Raw genomic sequence first — 22,397 nt, 5'->3', positions numbered from 1 at the left:
AAACTTGTGGTTAGCAAAGGGGAAAGGGAAGGGGGCGGGACAAATTAGGGATATGGCATTAACAGATACAAATTATTATATATGAAACAGATAAGCAACAAGAATATACTGTATAGCACAGAGAATTATACCCATTATCTTATAATAACCTATCTGGGATGAGTTCACCTCCTCTCATGAGCACATCAAAATAACAATGATAAGCAGAACAACGACTGATGAAAAAGACCAGAACCTACCAGAAAAGATCATCTACAATTAAAGACAAAAGAAGGGACCACATCAGGATGAGTAGGACAGGTGGACTTGCAACATAGTCAAGTCCCATACCCCTAGGCGGATACCCACAAACTGTAGAATAATTCCACAGCAGAGGCTCTCCCACAAGAGTATGAGATCTGAGCCCATGTCAGGCTCCCCATTCTAGGGGTCCTGTACCAGGAAAATGAACCCTCAGAGCATTTATTTGGCTTTGAAGGTCAGTGGAGCTTACTTTTGGAAGGTACCAGAGGACTGGGGAAAATACAGACTTCACTTGTAAAGGGTGCACACAAAATCTCACACCTTCCGGGATCTCAAAATACAAGTCATAATTTCATAGGGACCTGGGTCAGATCTAACTGCTGGTTTCAGAGAGTCTCTCAGAGAGGTAGGAGGCAACTGCAGCTCACCCTGGGGACAAAGACACCAGTGGCAACCATTCTAGGGAGCTCCTTCTACCATGTGGACATTGGTGTTGGCAGGTGTCATTGTGGAATCCTCCCTCTAGTTAGCCCTAGGAACCACCCATGCCCCAACAAACTATAGTCACCAGTCTGGGACACCTTAGGCCATGCAACTAACTGGGCCATCCATCAGCAGACAGGTTGCCTGAAGACCCCATGAGCCTGAAGCTGCCTCTGGACACAGCCCTTACCAACAGAGGGCCCAGGAACTTCCTCCACCCACCATGGGCAGGCACCAGATGCAAAATAATCACAATCCTGCAGCCTGCAGACCCAGATCATTGACCAAAAGGCCATACCCTCCCTGAGACAAACTTAGCCCTGGTTCTGCCCACTAGCAGGCCAATTCAAGCTTCTGGATACCCCAGCCTCTGTGTCAGAAACCCACCTACCACTGGCAGGAATCTGACACCAGCCCTAGAATCCCTGGATCCTGCAACTAGACTCCAAGATGTGCTCTGCCTTCCAGTAGTCTGGAAATAACCCCAGGACCATCCATGCACAAAGCTATCAGGAAGGTTAAAAGACAAAAGTAGTAAAACCACTGATATCAACAATAAACTGGTCAAGAATACAGAAACCATTTAGATGTAAAATGTGATATAAATAACAGTATCATGAGAGGAGGAGAGTACAAATGCAGGGTGGTTAAAATGCATTTGACATTGTGGTATCAGCAACTTAAAACAACACACATACTCATACACCTATTTACCTCATGGTAACCACAAACCAAAAATCTATAACACATATACACACAAAAAGAAAAAGGAATCCAAATATAACTCTAAAGACAGTCATCACATCACAAGAGAACAAAAGAAGAAGAAAGGGAAATATAAAGGCCCACAAAACAACTCCAAAATAATTAACAAAATGGCAATAATAACATATATATCAATAATTCCCTTAAATGTAAATGTACTGAATGCTCCAATCAAAACACACAGAGTAGCTGAATGGATATAAAAACAAGACCCAAATAGATGCTGCCTACAAGAGACTCACTTCAGATCTAAAGATATACACAGACTGAAAGTGAGGGGGTGGAAATTTAAAAAAAAAAATGGTGAGGTAGCAAAAGTTATATCAGACAAAATAGACTTTAAAATAAAGACTGTTACAAGAAACAAAGAAGGACAGTACATAATGGTCAAGGGATCAATCCAAGAAGAAGATATAATTGTACACATATGTAACAACCTATGCACCCAACAGAGGAACATTTAAATGCGTAAAGCAAATATTACCATACATAAAGGGAGATATCAACAGTAACACAATACTAGTGGGGGACTTTAGCATCCTACTTACATAATGAACAGATCATCCAGACAGAAAATCAATAAGCCTAAAATGACACATTAGAAAAGATGGACTTAATTGATATATACATAGAATATTCATCTGAATATTGTGCAGCAGAATACACTTTCTATACAAGTGCACATGGAACATTCTCCAGGATAGATCATATGCTGGCCACAAAACAGTCCTCAGTAAATTTAAGAAAACTGAAATCATGTGAAGCATCTTTTCTGACCACAATGTTGTGAGACTAAAACTCAACTACAAAAAAAGAAAAACTGCAAAAAACACAAACACATAGAGGCTAAACAATAAAGTACTAAATAATGCATCACTGAAGAAGTCAAACAGGAAATAGAAACATACCTAAAGACAAATGAAAACATGATTTGAAATTTATAAGATGTACTGAAAACTGTTCTAAGAGGGAAATTTACACTTATAAAAGCTAAATCAGAAAAGAAAATCTCAAACAACCTAACTTTACACTTAAAGGAACTAGAAAAAGAAGAATAAACAGGAGAAAAGATATCATAAAGATCAGAGAAGAAATAAATTAGAGACTAAAAAATCAATAGAAAATAATGAAACTAAAAGCTCGCTCTCTGAAAAGATAAGCAAAATTGATAAATCTTTAGCCAGATATATTAAAAAGTAAAGGAGAGAAACCATATCCATAAAATCAGAATTGAAACAGAAGAAGTCAAAACTGACATCACAGAAATATAAAGATTCATGAGCGACGACTATTAAACTATACACCAATAAAATGAACCACCTCAAAGAAATGGACAAGTTTTTAAAAAGGTACAATCTCCCAAGTCTGAACCAGGAAGAAACAGAAAATATGAACAGATCAATTACCAATAAGCAAACTAAATCAGTAATTTTAAAACTCATAAGAAACAAAATCTAGGACCAGATGGCTTCATGAATGAAGTCTACCAAAGTTTACAGAAGAGTTAATGCTTATCCATTTTAAACTATTCCAAAAAACTGCAGAGGAAGGAACATTTCTGAACCTGTCCTTTGCAGCCAGAATCACCTTGATACCAAATCCAGACAAAGATACTACAAAAAAGAAAATTATAGGCCATTATCACTGATAAACATAGATGCAAAAATCCTCAACCAAATACTAGTAAATCAAATAACTGCAGACTAAATACAACAATATGATAAAAGGATCATGCACCATGATCAAGTGGGATTTACGCTAGGTATGCAAAGATTTTGTAATACCTGAAAACCAATGTGATACACCACATTAACAAATTGAAGATTAAAAACATGAACAAGCCAATACATGTAAAACAAGGCTTTTGAAAAATTCAAAATCCATTTAATTCATATACCTATTATATCTACTACTGTGGGTAAGAATCCCTTGGAAAGAGTAGAGCAGCCCTTATAGTTAACGAGAGTCCAAAATGCAGTACATGGGTGCAGTCTCAAAAATGACAAAATGATCTTGGTTTGTTCCAAGGGAAACCATTCAACATCACCGTAATCAAAGTCTATGTCCCAACCAAAAATGTCAAAGAAGCTGAACTTGAATGGTTCCAAGAGGACCTCCAAGACCTTCTAGAACTAACATCAAAACAAGATGTCGTTTTCATCATAGGGGACTGGAATGCAAACATAGGAAGTCAAGAGATACCTGGAGGAACAGGCAAGCTTGACCTAGGAGTACAAAATTAAGCAAGGTAAAGGCAAACAGAATATGTCTAAGAACCTCTTCCAACAACACAAGAGATGACTCTACACATGGACATCACCAAATGCTCAATATCAAAATCAGATTGATTATATTTTTTTCAGCTGAAGATGGAGAAGCTCTATACAGTCAGCAAAAAACAAGACCTGGAGCTGACTGTGGCTCAGATCATGAACTCCTTGCTGCAAAATTCAAACTTTTATTCAAGAAAGTAAGGAAAACCACTAGGCCATTCAGGTATGACTTAAATCAAATCCCTTATGATTTTACAGTGGAAGTGATGCAAAGATTCAAGATATAGATCTGATAGATAATAAACTGTACAGGAGGCAGTGACCAAAACCGTCCCTAAGAAAAAGAAATGCAAAAATGCAAAATAGTTGTCTGAGGAGGACTTACAAACAACTGAGAAGAGAAGAGAAGTGAAAGGCAAAGGAGAAAGAGAAAGATATACCCAACTGAATGCAGAGTTCCAGAGAAAGCAAGGAGAGATAAGAAAGCCTTCTTAAGTGAATAATACAAAGCAATAGAGGAAAAGAATAGAATGGGAAAGACTAGAGGAGGTCTTTTGAAAAAAATTGGATACCAAGGGAACATTTCATGCAAAGATGGGCACAATAAAGGACAGAAACAGCAAGAACCTAACAGAAAGAGAAGAGATTAAGAAGAGGTGGCCAATCATACACTATGATCAAGTTGGGTTTATCCCAGGGATACAAGGATTCTTCAACACTCACAAACCAATCCATGTGATACACCATATAAACCAATTGAAAGATAAAAACCATATGATAATCTCAATAGATGCAGAACAAGCCTTTGACAAAATTCACTACCCATTTATGATGAAAACCTCTTCAAAAAAGGGGCATAGAAGGAACCTACCTCAACATAGTAAAGGCTGTATATGATAAGCCCACAGCAAACATCAGTTTTTCAATGGTGAAAAACTGAAAGCATTCCCTCTAAGATCAGGAATGAGATAAGGGTACCAACTCTCACCACTATTAGTCAACATATTTTGGAAGTCCTAGCTATAGAAAGCAAAGAAGAAAAAGAAATAAAAGGAATCCAGATCAGAAAAGAAGAAGTAAAACTCTCCCTGTTTGCAGATGACATGCCACTATTCATGGAAAACCCTAAAGATACTATCAGAAAGTTACTAAAGTTAATCAGTGAATTTAGCAAAGTCATAGGATACAAAAATCAATTCACAGAAATTACTTGCATTTTATAAACTAACAATGAAAAACTCAGAAAGAGAAATTAATGAATCAACTCCATTCACCATTACAACAAAAAGAATAAAATATCTAGGAATAAGCCTACCTAAGGAGACAAAAGAACTGTATACAGAATATTGTAAGACACTGATGGAAGAAATCAAAGAGGACATAAAACAGATAGAGAGATATTCCATGTTCCTGGGTAGGAAGAATCAATATTGTGAAAATGACTATACTACCAAACGCAATCTACAGATTCAATGTAATCCTTATCAAATTACCAGTGGCATTTTTTCACAGAACTAGAACAAAGGAATTCACAATTCATATGGAAATGCAAAAGATCCCAAATAGACAATCAATCTTGAGAAAGAAGAATGGAGCTAGAGGATCAACCTTCCTCACCTCAGACTATACTACAAAGCTACAGTCAAAAGACAGTATGGTACTGGCACAAAAACAGAAATATAGACCAATGGAACAAGATAGAAAGCCCAGAGATAAACCCATGCACCTATGGGTACCTTATTTTTGACAAAGGAGGCAAGAATATACAACGGGGCAAAGATAGCCTCTTCAATAAGTGGTACTGAGAAAACTGGACAGCTACATGTAAAAGAATAAAATTAGAACACTTCCTAACACCATACACAAATATAAACTCAAAATGGATGAAAGATCTAAATGAAGAGCAGAAACTATAAAATTCTTAGAGGAAAACATAGGCAAAACACTCTATGACAAAAATCACAACAAGATTCTCCCTGACCCATCTCCTGTAATAATGGAAATAAAAATAAATATATGGAAATAAAATAAAATAATGGAAATTTTAAAAAACATATTTTATGTTTATGCTCAAAAATCCCATATAATTATGGGACCTAATTAAATGCTTTTGTGCAGCAAAGGAAACTATAAACAAAGTGAAAAGACAACCCTCAGAATGAGTGAAAATAACAGTAAATGAAAAAACTGAAAAAGGAGTAATATCCAAAATATATAAGAAGCTCATACAACTCAATACCAGAAAAACAAACAACCCAATCAAAAAATGGGAAAAAGACATTTCTCCAAAGAAAACATACAGATGACTAACAAACATAAGAAAAGATGCTCAACATCACTCATTATTAGGAAATGCAAATCAAAATTACAAAGAGATATCACCACAGACCAGTCAGAATGGCCATCACCAAAGAGTCTACACACAATAAATGCTGAAGAAGGTATGGAGAAAAGGGAATCCTCTTTCACTGCTGATGGGAATGTAAATTGATACAGCCACTATGGAAGATGGTATGGAGATTCCTTAGGATAAAACCATCATGCTGCTGCTGTTGCTAAGTCGCTGCAGTCGTGTCCGACTCTATACAACCCCATAGATGGCAGCCCACCAGGCTCCCCAGTCCCTGGGATTCTCCAGGCAAGAATACTGGAGTGGGTTGCCATTTCCTTCTCCAATGCATGAAAGTGAAAAGTGAAAGCGAAGTCGCTCAGTCATGTCTGACTCTTAGCAACCCCATGGACTGCAGCCCACCAGGCTCCTCCATCCATGGGGTTTTCCAGGCCAAGAGTACTGGAGTGGGGTGCCATTGCCTTCTCCGACCATACAACCCAGCAATATCACTACTAGGCATATACCCTGAGAAAACCAAAATTGAAAAAGACACATGTACCCCAAAGCTCACTGCAGCACTATTTACAACACCTGGGACATGGAAGCAACCTAGATGTCCATCAACAGATGAATGGATAAAGAAGTTGTGGTACATATACACAATGGAATATTACTCAGCCATAAAATGGAACACATTTGAGTCAGTTCTAATGAGGTTGATGAATCCAGAGCCTATTACACAGAGTGAAGTAAGTCATAAAGAGAAAAACAAATACCTTACATTAAGGCATATATATGGAATCTAGAAAGATGGTACTGATGAAATTATTTGCAGAGCAGCAATCAAGACACAGGGAGAAGGCAATGGCAACCCACTCCAGTAGTCTTGCCTGGAAAATCACATGGACAGGGGAGCCTGGTGGGCTGCTGTCTATGGGGTCACACAGTTGGACACAACTGAAGTGACTTAGCAGCAGCAGCAGCAGCAATCAAGACACAGACACAAAAAACAGACTTTTGGACATGGGGGTGGCAGGAAGAAGGAGAGGGTGGGATACATGGAGATAGTAACATGGAAAGTTACATTACCATATGTAAAACACATAGCCAATGGGAATTTGCTGTATGACTCAGAGAACTCAAACCAGCACTCTTTAACAACTAGAGTGGTGGGATGGGGAGGGAGATGAGAGGGAGGACCAACAGGGAAGGGACATATGTATACTTATGGCTGATTCATGTTAATGTTTGGTATGCTGCTGCTAAGTCACTTCAGTCGTGTCTGACTCTGTGCGACCCCAGAGACGGCAGCCCACCAGGCTCCCCCACCCCTGGGATTCTCCAGGCAAGAACACTGGAGTGGGTTGCCATTTCCTTTTCCAGCGCATGAAAGTGAAAGGTGAAAGTGAAGCTGCTCAGTCATGTCCGACTCTTAGCGACCCCATGGACTGCAGCCTACCAGGCTCCTCTGTCCATAGGATTTTCCAGGCAAGAGTACTGGAGTGGGGTGCCATTGCCTTCTCCGAATGTTTGGCATAAACCAGCACAATTCTGTAAAGCAAGTATCCTTCAAGCAGAATATAAATAAATTTAAAAATATAAAAAAAGAGGGGGGACAAGAATACACAGAAGAACTGTACAGAAAGGTCTTAATGACCTCGATAAACATGATGGGATAGTTACTTACCTAGAGCCAGACATACTGGAATGTGAAGTTGAGTGGGCCTTAGGAAGCATTACTACATGCTAGTGGAGGTGATGGAATTCCAGATGAGCTTTTTCAAACCCTAGAAGATGATGCTGTTAAAGTGCTGCACTCAATATGTCAGCAAATTTGGAAAACTCAGCAGTGGCCACAAGATGGAAAAAGGTCAGTTTTCATTCCAATTTCAAAGAAGGGCAGTGCCAAACAATGTTCAGACTACCATACAATTGCTCTCATTTCACATGATAGCAAGGCAAAGCTCAAAATCCTTCAAGCTAGGCTTCAGTGGTATGTGAACCAAGAACTTCCAGATGTACAAGCTGGATTTAGAAAAGGCATAGGAACCACAGATCAAACTGCCAACATTTGCTGGAAACAGAGAAAGCAAGAGGATTCCAGAAAAGCATCTACTTCTGTTTCATTGACTATGCTAAAGCCTCTAACTGTGTGGATCACAACAAACTGTGGGAAATTCTTACAGAGATGGGAATACCAGACCACCTTATCTTTCTCCTGAGAAACCTGTATGCAGGTCAAGAAACATCAGTTAGAACCTTAATGGAACAATGAACTGGTTCCATATTAGGAAAGAAGTGTGTCAAGGCTGTATATTGTCACCCTGCTTATTTAACTTCTCTGCAGAATACATCATGCAAAATGCTGGGCTAGAGTCACAGGGTAGAATCAAGATTGCCAGAAGAAATATTAACATTTTCAGAAATATAGATGATACTATGCTAATGGCAGAAAGGGAAGTGGAATTAAAGAGTCTCTTGATGAAGGTAAAGGAAGAGAGTGAAAAAACTGGCTTAAAAATTCAACATTAAAAAAACTAAGATCATGGCATCTGGTCCCATCACTTCATGGCTAATAGACGAGGAAAAAGTAGAAATGGTGGCAGACTTCTTTTTCTTGGGCTCAAAAATCACTGTTGACAGTGACTGCAGCCACTAAACTAAAAGAAGAAAAGCTATGACAAATCTAGACAGTATATTAAAAAGTAGACTTCACATTGCTGACAAAGGTCCATATAATCAAAGCTATGGTTTTTCCAGTAGTTATGTATAAATGTGAAAGTTGGACTGAAAAGAGGGCTGAGTGCCAAAGAATTGATGCTTTTGAACTGTGGCGCTGGTGAATACTCTTGAGAGTCTTTTGGATAGCAAGGATATCAAGCCAGTCAGTCCTAAGGAAAGTCAACCCTGAAATATTCATTGGAAGGGCTGATGATGAAGCTGAAGCTCCAAAACTTTGGCTACCTGATGCAAAGAGCCAACTCATTGGAAAAGACTCTGATGCTGGGAAAGTTTGAGGGCACGAGGAAAAGGGGGTGACAGGCAATGAGATGGCTGGATAGCATCACCTAATCAAAGGACATGAGTCTGAGAAAATTCTGGAAGATAGTGAAGGACAGGGAAACCTGGCATACTGTAGTAGGTTGCAAAGAATCGGACATGACTTAGTGATTGAACAACAACAACATTCATTTATGACATTTTTCTGAAGTAAGTTGGCACAGAGGGAACATATCTTCACATAATGACAGTCATTAATGACAACCCACAGTTAACATCATACTAAAACAGTGAAAAGCTGAAAGCATTTCCTCAATGATTAGGAACAACACAGGGATGCCAACTCTTATTATTTTTATTTAATATAGTATTGGAAGTCCTAGTCATAAAATTCAGACAAAATAAACAAAAGGAACTTAAATTTAAAAGGAAGAAGACTGTCACTCTTTGCAGATGACAAACACTATACATATAAAATCCTAAAGATGCCACCAGAAAACTACTAGACCTCACCCGTGAATTTGGTAAAGCTTGGTAAAGCTGCAGACATAAAGTTAATACACAAAAATCTGTAGTTTTTCTATACATTAACAATGACCTATCAGAAAAAGAAATCCCTGGTGTCTCAGTGGTAAAGTATCTGCCTGCCAATGCTGGAGACATGAGTTGAATCCCTGACCAAGGATGATCTAACATGCTGCAGAGCAGCTGAGCCTGTGTGCCACAACTATTGAGCCTGTGCTCTAGAGTTTGAGAGCTGCAAATATTGAGCCCACATGCCACAACTACTGAAACTCACATGCCCTAGAGCTTGTGCTCTGCAACAAGAGAAGCCACTGCAATGAGAAGCCCATGCCCTGCAACTAGAAAGCAGCCTCTGCTCCCTGCAACTAGAAATAAGCGACTGCAGTAAAGACCCAGCATAGCCAATAATAAATACATAAAATTAAAAACAATGTACTTAAAAAAAGAAGGAAATAATCCCATTTATTATTGCATCAAAAAGAACAAAATACCTAGGAATAAACCTATCTAAGGAGGTAAAAGACCTGCAGTTGGAAAACTATAAGCAACTGATGAAAAAAATGAAGGTAACACAAAGAGATGAAAAGATGTACAATGTTCTTGGACTGGAAGAATTAATATTGTTAAAATGACCACTTTAACTCATTTAACTATGAGGGATTCCCTCATAGCTCAGTTGTTAAAGAATCTGCCTGCAATGCAGGAAACCCCAGTTTGATTCCTGGGTTGGGAAGATCTGCTGGAGAAGGGATAGGCTAACCACTCCAGTATTCTTGGGCTTCCCTTGTGGCTCAGCTGGTAAAGAAACCACCTGCAATGCGGGAGACCTGGGTATGATCCCTGGGTTGAGAAGATCCACTGGAGAAGGGAAAGGCTACCCACTCCAGTATTTTGGCCTGCAGAATTCCATGGAGTGTATAGTCTGGCCTGCAGAATTCCATGGACTATCTAGTCCATGGGGCACAAAGAGTCAGACATGACTGAGTGACTATCACTTTCACTCTAGGCAAGGTACAGATTCAATCCAATACTTATCAAAATACCAATGGTATTTTTCACAGTAATAGAAAAAATAATGTTAAAATTTGTATGGAGGGAATTCCCTGGTGGTCCAGGGGTTAAGACTCCATGCTTTCACCGCTGAAGGCCTGAATTCAATCCCTGATCAGGGAACTAAGATACCACAAGCTGTGCAGTGTGGCCAAAATAAAATAAAATTTTTATGGAAACACAAAAGATCTGGAATAGCCAAAACAATCTTGAGAAAAAGAACAGAGGTAGAGGACTCATGCTTCCTGTCTTCAGACAATACTACAAAGCTATAGTATCATATCATCAAAACAGTATGGTATTGACACAAAAAATACACACATAGATCAATGGAACAGAATTGATAATGCAGACATAAATGCATACTCAATCAATCTATGAGAAAGGAGGCAAGAATATACAATGGAGAAAAAACAGTCTCTTCAACAACTGGTGCTGAGAAAACTGAACAGCTACGTGTAAAATAATGAAATAAGAATATTTTCTCATACAAAAACAAAAATAAATTCAGACTGTATTAAAGACCTAAGTATAAGCCTGGAAACAAAACTCCTACATGATTATGGAGGCAAAGCCACAGTGAAACACCATTACCCAGCATGGCTAAAACTAAACAATAAGCACAAAGAGAAGAGCTAATTGTTTATAATACTTTGGAAAACTGTATGACATTATCTAGAAAGTAAAACGCATTTCTTAGGGTTCACTGGATCTAGTCTTAGGGATATGTTCAACTGAGCTATGTACTAATGTGACCCAAAAGACATGCAAAAACTTTTTCCTAACAGTATTATTCACGCTAATTAAAAACGAGGAGAAAGCCCAAAGTCTATCAACAGTAGTATCAATAAATACGTTTCTGTATACCCAACAGACTATTATTCAACAATGAAAATAAATCACTGCCAAAGATGAACCTCAAAAACACAGCATTAAGCAAAAGCAGCCAGCGTAAAAAGAAAGCATATTGTTATATTCCACTGACATGAAGTTCTGAAACAGCAAAAACCAATCTCCCCTGGTAGAAATCAGGACAGAGGTTGACAGTGGGGAGGTGGGGAGGAGTGAAGCGCAGTGATAGCAAGAGGGGGCTCAGGGCCACTTCAAAGAGACTGCTGATGTTCCATTTCTTCATCTGGCTGCTGATTGCTCCGGTGGTCATTTCTGATCATTCAGCACACTGCAAATTTCATGATTTGCCCCTTTTGTGATATTTTCACACTTTGATAAGACTCATATGTCCATGTAAACACTGCCATATTGAAAATGGATAAGCAACAAGGACCTGCTGTATAGCAGGGGACATTCTGCTCAACATGATGCGTCAGCCTGGATGGGTGGTGAGTTTAGGGGCGAATGATTCACACATATGCACAGCTGAATCACTTCACTATGCATCTGAAACTATGACTATACTGTTAAACAGTTAGACTCCAATAAAGAATAAAAATGCTCAAAAAAGACTCTAATGTTTAATAATTACACCAGATTCCTCTCAAGATAACATGAAAGAAAATTATGCATAGTGTCTACAGAAACACAAATGAAACTGAGTAAATGTTCAACGAATTCTCACAATATAAACAATAATTCAAGTAGGAAAATTTCTCAGGAGCCTGAACAACTTGAGTTACCTAGAGACTGGCTAACGGTTTCCTTATAGATGCAGAGTCCTGGTTTCACATGGAAAAAAAAATCCATAAATGTAGATATAAAATAACTCAAAAAGATATTAAATGCACAATTTAATATGAGAGTGCTATTGTTCTAGTTGACTAAGACTAAGGAGCGATGTAATATAAAACAAATGCTTGTCAGGAATATATATTTATTAAAAAATATAAATTCTCATAAAAAAAAAAAAACAACAAAACTCCTAGAGGAAAATACATAGAACACTCTGTGATATAAACTGTAGCAATATTTTTTTAGATCTGTCTCCTAAGACAAAGAAAATAAAAGCTAAAACAAACAAATGGTACCTAATTAAACTTAAAAGCTTTTGCACAGCAAAGGAAGCTATCAACAAAATAAGACACCCTGTTAAATGGGAGAAAATATTTGCACATAATATGACCAATAAGGGGTTAATATCCAAAATATATAAACAGCCCATACAACTCAATATTTTTTTAAAAAGCTGATTAGGGACTTCCCTGGAGGTGGGGGCCTAGGTTAAAGTCCTGGTCAAGGAATTAGATCTCACATGGCACAACAAAGAATTTGCATGCTGCAAGGACTGAAGATCCCACGTGCTGCAACCAAGACCCAGAACAACCAAAGATAAGTATTTAAATCTTTTTTAAAAATATGATTTAAATTGGGCACAAAACCTGAATATATCTTTTTCTAAAGAGGACATGCAGATAGCCAGCAGGCATGCAATGTTTAACATTGCTAATCATCAGGAAAATGCAAATCAAAACCACAATGAGGTATCACTTCACATCTGTCACAATGGCTATCAGAAAAGAGAACACAAATGGCAAATGCTGGGGAGAATGTAGAGAAACTGAACTCCTCATATAATGGTGGGAATATAAATTCCTGTAGCCCAATATTATTGAAAACAGTATGGAGGTTTCTCAAAAAACTAAACATAGTACTATCATGTGTGCTGTACTGGGCTTAGTTGCTCAGTTGTGTCCGACTCTATGACTCTATGGACTGTAGCCTGCCAGGCTCCTCTGTCCATGGAGATTCTCCAGGCAAGAATACTGGAGTGGGTTGCCAAGCCCTCGTCCAGGGGATCTTCCCAATCCAGGGATCAAACCAGGGTCTCCTGCATGGCAGGCTGATTCCTTACCAACTGAGCTACCAGGGAAGCCCTAGTACTAACATATGATTCAGCAATTCCACTCCTGAGTACACATCTGAAACAAAATAAAAACAGATTTGAAAAGATACGTGAATCCAGTGTTCACACCAGCACTATTTATAGTTATAACGGTCAAGATATGGAAGCAACCTAAGTGTCCACCAACAGATGAATGCATATAGAGGACGTGTTATACATACACAATGGAATGCTACTCAGTCATTAAAAAGAAGGAAAGTTTGCCATTTGCAACAACATACATGGACTTGGAGTGTATTATGCTTAGTAAAAGAAGTGAGACAGATAAAGACAAAGGCTGCTTGATATCACTTATATGTGGAATCTAAAAAATAAAACAAACTAATGAATATAACAAAAAAGAAACAGATTCATAGATTCAGAGAAGAAACTACTGGTTACCCATGGGGAGAGGGAAAGGGGAGGGGCAATACAGTGGTAGGGAATTAAGAGGTACAAACTATTATGTATAAAATAAGCTATATTGTACAATACAGGGAATTTGGCCAATATTTTATAATAACTATAAGTTGAATATAACTTTTAAATATCATGAATCACTATACTATACATCTGTAATATATAATACTGTCCTCCATCCATGGGATTTTCTAGGCAAGAGTACTGGAGTGGGTTGCCTTTTCCTTCTCCAGGGAACTTCCTGACCCAGGGATCAAACCCAGGTCTTCTGCATTGTATACAGACGCTTTACCGTCTGAGCCACCAGGGAAGTCAATATATAATACTGTACATCAACTATACTTTAATTTTTAGAAAGTAACAACTTTTCTTGGTAGTGGCTTAGGAAAAATGTCACCAGGCAGTCTGCATGAAGGAGAGGACTGAAATATCTTCAGCAATATCAAGGGAACTTCCAGGGAACATCCCGATAAAGCAGCTTATGCTGAAAAGTGACTAAAAAGACAAAAATGAATCAAGTCTAAATGCTGAGAATAAGAGTCTAGAGGTAAAAAGCAACTTGACAGTTCGAGAATAGAAAAGATTTGAAAAAGGGATTAAATTTTTTTCACAGATTTTATAGAGAGAAGTTAGAGCCTAGATGAAATTATGCAGCAAAAATATGTCCCAAACCCTATTAATCTGACTTTATGACTTTATTCTGCAGTAAAAATATGATGAATCAAGATCAGGGTTGGAGATTATATATATAGTCAAGAGTTGAGAAGATTCTGGAATAACAAGTAAGCTAAGGTCAGGAAACTTTGTAACTCTTACATTATTTTCACACACATTCATCGTCAAAAAATTATTTTTTCATTGATAATAAAGAAGGTAGTTTTTTAAATGACTGATCATACCCAAATAGGCCAGGCAGGGTGAGAAGTCAGATGAAGTCATAAGGGGTTCATGAATTCTAAAATAAGAGCAATCAAATTTGTAGCATCTCAGGTGAGGTATAAATAAGAGAAGTGGAAGGTAGTGAAAAGTGAAAGTGTTAGTCACTCAGCCGTGTCTGACTCTTTGTGATCCCATAGACTGTAGCCTGCCAGGCTCCTCTGTCCATGGAATTCTCTAGGCAAAAATATTGGAGTGGGTTGCCATTCCCTTCTCCAGAGGATCTTCCTGACCTGGGGATAGAACCCAGGTCGCCCACATAGCAGGCAGATTCTTTACCATCTGAGCCATCGGGGAAGCCCAGAAGGTAGTGAGGATGTGATCAAAGACAAGGGTTTAAGTTTCTAGATTACCAAAACTGACCAGTTCCAGAGGAGATGAGAAGCAGGACAGTGCAGAATGAAGTCAGTAGGCCTGTGTTCAAAACCTGGTTTTATGACCAAAGAGCATATTAGGCGTATCTAAAACTATTTGTAAAGCAAAAAGATTGGGAAAAACACATCCCCATGTCTTTTGTAGCAATAAAATTAAATTTTATAACTAAACTTTTCCCTAACTACACTGGCATCTTAGAAATAATGGGGGAATTAAGAAGAAAAAAACCATTAAAAATACATTGTGCTTTGCATATCAAGTCTTTTTTTTTCATAAGACAACATATAAAATGCTGCAAGGCAGATGACTTCAGAAGAACCAGTGTACTTATATTTATCTGAAATACATCTGACTACTAATTACTGAAGGCAGATGAAACATCTATGGGTTTATCTGTTCCTAGTTAAACATATTTATCTTTCAAGCTAAAATGGCAATATGTACACTAAACTCCAAAATCTTAAACATTTCTCTGCCAGATGGCTGATTTATATTTGGAAAGTTAATAATCTTTTCCAGGAAAACTGGAGTTCGTTTAAACATTTCATTGAGCATGTTGTTACTGAAACACTTGCTCAAATATGCTTCAAATACTTTATATATCAGTAATTAGAAATTAACTAGGGATTGTGAAACTGAGTAACATGGTTCAGTTTTTTTAATTCCCTTTAGTAATTTTCTACTGGCTTACCACACGCATTCCTGGATGGTTTATCATTCAAAATTGTTTTTGTTTTTATTCCTTAATTACTGAGTTTTCTGATGACAAAACAAAAATAAGCTATTGCTTGGGGGAAAAAAATAAAACATCAAACCTTAAACATCACAGGAATGTAAGTTCATAAGCCTCCTATAATCCCATTCCCTATACCACTGTTTAGGTTTTAGTACATATTTACCAAAGAGTAAAGATTTTACTTTGTCCTAATTTTTTCTAAATAATATAACTTGACAGGATATTTTAGAAAACTAGAATATAAAAACAGAGGGGAGAAGAAGAAAATAATTAAAATAAGGTCAGCATCAACTCCATATCAATTACCTCACTTTAGCTTCTTGGGAACCCTGATTTTGTTTTTCCCCCCAATTCAAAATGCACACAATATCAATTTCCTGGCTTTGATAATAATTTACTATAGTTGTGTGAGATCTCTTAGGGGAATGTGGATGATGGATACACAACCCCCTCTATACTATTTTTATAACTTCTTGTGAGTCTTTAAAGATTTTCAAAATTAAAAGCTACAATAAAAATGGAGGCACAGAGGTGGGGACAGCCATACTACTGGAGAACAAAAATTAAACATAAATAAATGAGATGGAAACAGTTACTTAGTGATTAATTATCATCAGTTCTTTTAGCATAGATTCATTCAGAAACATGTAACTGTTGTATAAATGAGTAAGATGCATTTACTGCTTTATAGGAGGTTTTAGTCTAGAAGGTCCCCATTTACTCAGCATTTACCATATAGGCTTTAGAAACAAAAGAAAAAAATTAAAGATACAATCCTTACCCTCAAAGGAAAAATAAAAATCATATTCATCATGATATTTCAATCATATTCTTAGGAACATGTATAGCTGAGCACAAACATACACATACTAAACTTGTTATAATCCAGAGACTGATATTTCAATTTGTGAAGTGCCTTCATGAAAAAGAAAAATAGTCTAATTCCCCACTTATTTATGAAATTTTAAACTATTATTCAATATTTTATTGAATAATTATAGTAAATTATTGACTAGAATTAATTTGTAATATTTCATAGTTTTGAATGTCAGACCATAGTGGATATCTTTTCCCTCTTTGACTAGTCTTAGATTTATTATATGATATACTTTAGCACTTGAGTATGTATTGTTCTCTGCTGTTACCACAGTTATCTTTTCTCTCCATCTGTATTTTGAGCTCATTAAGAGCTGTTTTTCCTTCTAACTACATGTTTCAGGGCACATAGTAATAAATAAATGCTAGTTGATTGGTACTTTGCCAACTGTGTGTTACTTCCATAAAAAATTAGCTACCCATATTTATATGAGATAGAAATTGATTAAATTCTATATCACTAATAATTATGGGATTATTGGGTATAAAGTAGAAGACATTTTACTAGCTAATATATAACCCTAAAACATAAAAGACATATAAATTTAAAACTGAAAAGACATACGTTACAAATTAGCATTGCCTCCACAGAACTTAAGAAAGATGATCCTTGTTTGGTAACTTGAATTTTATAGGAAATGGTTTTCTAACATGAGATTAAATATAAAAAGGAAATAACTATTTGGAACTTACTGTAGTCTGTCATTATTTTCAGCATATTTAATATTTAATTTTGGCATATTTAAACATCTTGGTAGAAAACACATAACAAGGAGATTTAGGTCTGAAATTTTCCTTCCCTGATTAAGTCATGAAAGAAAAGTATTAAAACTACAGAAAACATAAAGAACAATGACCTATTCAAAGATAGGCTCCAAAAATATTAATGAATCAAATGATATAGATAAAATATAGACCAGATCCAGTTTTAAAGCATAAGCTTTTACAATTTTTCTGTTATAAATTAGTGATTTTTCATTTTCCTATTCTATATTTAACAAAGTTAGAATTCAGAATCCATCCATGCCATTAACAAAAAGTTACATGTACACATATACATATAATTACATATACATAAATTAAATAACCAAACTGACTTTTCTATGAAAAATTTTGTTTTAATGGTAAATGTGCTCATATGTGTTTATATTTGAACTTTCAATAGATACAGTACTACTTTGAATTATGACAACAATATAATTTATAATGCTATTTTCCCCCATCCTCTTCTTACAAGAAAAGAACATGAAACCCAGAATCTCAGCACGTGAATTTAGAACAGCTCTTCTGGCCCTACAGCATTTCAGCATTCTGAGAAAACTAATGAACCCAGAAAATCTTGCCCTGAGGAGGATTCAGGAACTGTAAATCTTTCACATCAGTGTTAGAATACTAAGGGCCAAATGTCTTGCCCAAAGGCATGTAGGTAAAGAGAGAACTGAAGTACTTTCTTTAGTCCCACCACACTCTTTCAATTCTAGGCCTCACTATGCTCAGTGGAGGAAGATTATAGTTTTGATTTGTTTGTACTCTTTATGAAAATTACACTCAGTACATTTATACAGAGCAAGGTTCCATTAAATTAATACATGTTCTTTTGAAGCTTCAAAAGAATCTTTTGGAATTCTGTCCTCTCTGAGCTAATAATAATCAAATTAAAAATTCTTCAACAGGGGAAAAAAATGAAAATGAACCAGAAGAAAGAGCAAGAATATGGATAAACTTAATATATTGAGTAGTTGAAAAACATCTTTGAAGAAAATAGCAACATGTATGTAAATTCCCAAATTATTTTAAAGTAGTTTACTACTTTATGAGTAAAGGCCAGTATGAGACCTGGCCTTAAAGATAAGAAGATACCTATGCCAGAAAATCTACAAGGCTCATTTCCAAAAATTGTGAGCAGTGAAGATAGTCTTGAATGTAGAGGAAGAATGGGGATGGTTTGGGCTTTTTCAGCACTCTAGGGGAACATCTACTTAGTACTTGTATCCCAAGTCAGACATACTCAGTTTTTGTAAACAGGGGTTCCAATACCTCTTTAGGATGGAAAACTATGTTATCTAGTCTGAAATCTCCATGAATCAAATTTTCTTCATTGTCATTATCTGGCAAGTGTTTCATTAGCCAATCAGATAGCTGGTTCATGGCAGGGATGTCCTGATGAGCTGCAGCTTGATACTGCTTTGTCCAGGTTGATACCTAAAGATAAATAAAATTTTAAAATGACAGAGCTGAAAGTAGAACATAAGGTTTAGCAATTTTTAACTTAAAACAAAATTCAATTATATCAAATTCATGTTCAGTCTTTAATATTCAGGAATAATGCCTATGATACTTAGTCTGAAACACTCACATAGGCCTAAAAACTTCAACACTTAAGTTTCTCTCCCATCTAGTTCCATTCTACTTACCTAGACTTTTATCAGGGGAAAAAAATACACTGGCCTATGAATTAAGAGGTGGAAGAAACATCAACAACCTCAGATATGCAGATGATACCACTCTAATGGCAGAAATAGATGAGGAACTAAAGAGCCTCTTGATAAGGGTGAGAAGGAGAGTGAAAGAGCCAGCTTAAAACTAAGTAAGGGGAAAAGGTGGAAGTAGTGACAGATTTGCTCTTCCTGGGCTCTAAAATGACTGTGGATGGTGACTGCAGCCATGAAACCATAATATGATTGCTTCTTGGCAGGAAAACTATGACAAACCTAAACAGTGTGTTGAAAAGCAGAGACATTACTCTGCCAACCAAGGTCTGTATAATCAAGGCTAGGTTCTTCCCAGTGGCCACGTATGGTTTTGAGAGCTGGACTGTAAAAAAAGGCAGAATGCTAAAGAATTGATGCCTTTGAACTGTGGTGCTGGAGAACACTCCTGAAAGTCCCTTGGACAGCAGGGAGATCAAACCAGTCAATCTTAAGAGAAATCAACCCTGAATACTTGTTGGAAGGACTGATGCTGAAGCTGAAGCTCTAGTACTTTGATCATCTGGTGCGAACAGCCGACTCATTGGAAAAGTCCCTGATGCTGGGAAACATTGAGAGCAGGAGAAGAGGGTGTCAGAGAAGGAGATGGCTGGATGGCATCATCAATGCAATGGATATGAACTTGGGCAAACTTCAGGTGATGGTGAGGGACAGGGAGGCCTGGTGTGCTGCAGTCCATGGGGTCGCAAAGAGTTGGACATGACTTGCAACTGAACAACAATAGGAATCAAGAAATGTAGGTTCTAGCCTTTATGTGGCAATTATTTTGTAGAAGGGAAAAAAAAGAACAAACACATATACCTACATATGAAAAAAAATAGAAAAATTCTGAAAGGGTTACAAGAAACAAGTAGTCTCTGAAAAATGTTATATGGGGATTAGAAAAAGAAGGGAGACTTTTATTTCTCATTTTAATCTCCTTTTTTTTATTACCCATAGAATCTTCTAAAGAATCTTTGAAATATATTACAGACATGAAAATGCAAAGTTTTTTCCTATTTTTCTTAGAATGAATGCAATTAAGTCAACCTATTCTCAAAGTCCTCCACCAATTGAAATAATATTTACCTACTTATCTCTCTCTCTACTTTCTAAGGTATCTCTGTTCAATTTAGTACAGTAAAGACCTTCATCTTTGGAATCACAAAGAGCTGGGTTTAAATTATGTTTAGGCCACTTATTTGTACATTACTTAATACCTGCAAGCATCAGTTGCCTCATCTGTAAAATGAGGGTATTAAAATCTATTAGGGTAATAGGGTTGTTACAAAGATTAAAAAACATTGGGTCTATAACTCATTTAGCATGGGACCAGGTATATAGTGAGTATTCTTTCAACGTTAGTTCCTGTCTCTCTTCCTTCTGCCCCTTGAAAAAGACATATGTACAAAGGGAAACAGCCCCATACTTAATCTGGTCTTGCTGTTCCTTTGATGTGAAATGCTCATCATCTTTTCCCTATCACTCTAGAATTTATTCTTCCTTAAATACACAGTACAAGACACATCTATCATACGAAGCATTCCCCAACTTGAGCAAGGGCATACTTGTATCTACCCTCTGAATAGAACAGCTCTCATGATAAGTAACAAACAATTTACTACCAGATACAGTTCAGTTCAGTTCAGTTGCTCAGTCGTGTCCAACTCTTTGTGACCCCATGAATTGCAGCACGCCAGGCCTCCCTGTCCATCACCAACTCCCGGAGTTCACTCAAACTCATGTCCATCGAGTTGGTAATACCATATCCAGCCATCTCATCCTGTGTTGTCCCCTTCTCCTCCTGCCCCCAATCCCTCTGAGTATCAGGATCTTTTCCAATGAGTCAACTCTTCGCATGAGGTGGCCAAAGTACTGGAGTTTCAGCTTCAGCATCAGTCCTTCCAATGAACACCCAGGACTGATCTCCTTTAGGATGGACTGGCTAGATCTCCTTGCAGTCCAAGGGACTCTCAAGAGTCTTCTCCAACACCACAGTTCAAAAGCATCAATTCTTCGGCGCTCAGCTTTCTTCACAGTCCAACTCTCACATCCATACATGACCACTGGAAAAACCATAGTCTTGACTAGATGGACATTTGTTGGCAAAGTAATATCTCTGCTTTTCAATATACTATCTAGGTTGGGCATAACTTTCCTCCCAAGGAATAAGCGTCTTTTAATTTCATGGCTACAATCACCATCTGCAGTGATTTTGGAGCCCCCCAAAATAAACTCTGACACTGTTTCCACTGTTTCCCCATCTATTTCACATGAAGTGACAGGATCAGATGCCATGATCTTCATTTTCTGAATGTTGAGCTTTAAGCCAACATTTTCACTCTCTACTTTCACTTTCATCAAGAGGCTTTTTAGTTCCTCTTCACTTTCTGCCATAAGGGTGGTGTCATCTGCATATTTGAGGTTATTGATATTTCTCCTGGCAATCTTGATTTCAGCTTGTGCTTCTTCCAGCCCAGCGTTTCTCATGATGTACTCTGCATAGAAGTTAAATAAGCAGGGTGACAATATACAGCCTTTACATACTCCTTTTTTATTTGGAACCAGTCTGTTGTTCCATGTCCAGTTCTAACTGTTGCTTCCTGACCTGCATACAGATTTCTCAAGAGGCAGGTCAGGTGGTCTGGTATTCCCATCTCTTTCAGAATTTTCCACAGTTTATTGTGACCCACACAGTCAAAGACTTTGGCATAGTCAATAAAGCAGAAATAGATATTTTTCTGGAACTCTCTTGCTTTTTCCATGATCCAGAGGATGTTGGCAATTGGATCTCTGGTTCCTCTGCCTTTTCTAAAACCAGCTTGAACATCTGGAAGTTCACAGTTCACGTATTGCTGAAGCCTGGCTTGGAGAATTTTAAGCATTACTTTACTAGTATGTAAGATGAGTGCAATTGTGCGGTAGTTTGAGCATTCTTTAGCATTGCCTTTCTTTGGGATTGGAATGAAAATTGACCTTTTCAAGTCCTGTGGCCACTGCTGAGTTTTCCAAATTTGCTGGCATATTGAGTGCAGCACTTTCACAGCACCATCTTTCAGGATTTGAAATAGCTCCATTG

At 37.3% G+C, this 22,397-nt stretch overlaps 1 protein-coding gene across 1 annotated transcript in view; it reads right to left on the bottom strand.

The window, feature by feature from the left end:
* The window catches only part of LOC120860374 (acyl-CoA dehydrogenase family member 11), a 119,678-nt gene that overhangs the window by 63,151 nt on the left and 34,130 nt on the right, over positions 1 to 22,397 (bottom strand). Inside the window, exon 5 of the mRNA XM_040236175.1 lies at positions 18,888 to 19,052. Within this exon, the coding sequence (XP_040092109.1) occupies positions 18,888 to 19,052 (165 nt within the window). The remainder of the gene's footprint in view (positions 1 to 18,887; positions 19,053 to 22,397) is intronic.

The sequence above is a fragment of the Oryx dammah genome, unplaced genomic scaffold (genome assembly GCF_014754425.2).
Source record: "Oryx dammah isolate SB20612 unplaced genomic scaffold, SCBI_Odam_1.1 HiC_scaffold_11058, whole genome shotgun sequence".
Lineage (NCBI taxonomy): Eukaryota > Metazoa > Chordata > Mammalia > Artiodactyla > Bovidae > Oryx > Oryx dammah.
The sequence above is the reverse complement of the archived record's forward strand: the minus strand, read 5'-3'. Positions and strand labels throughout refer to the sequence as shown.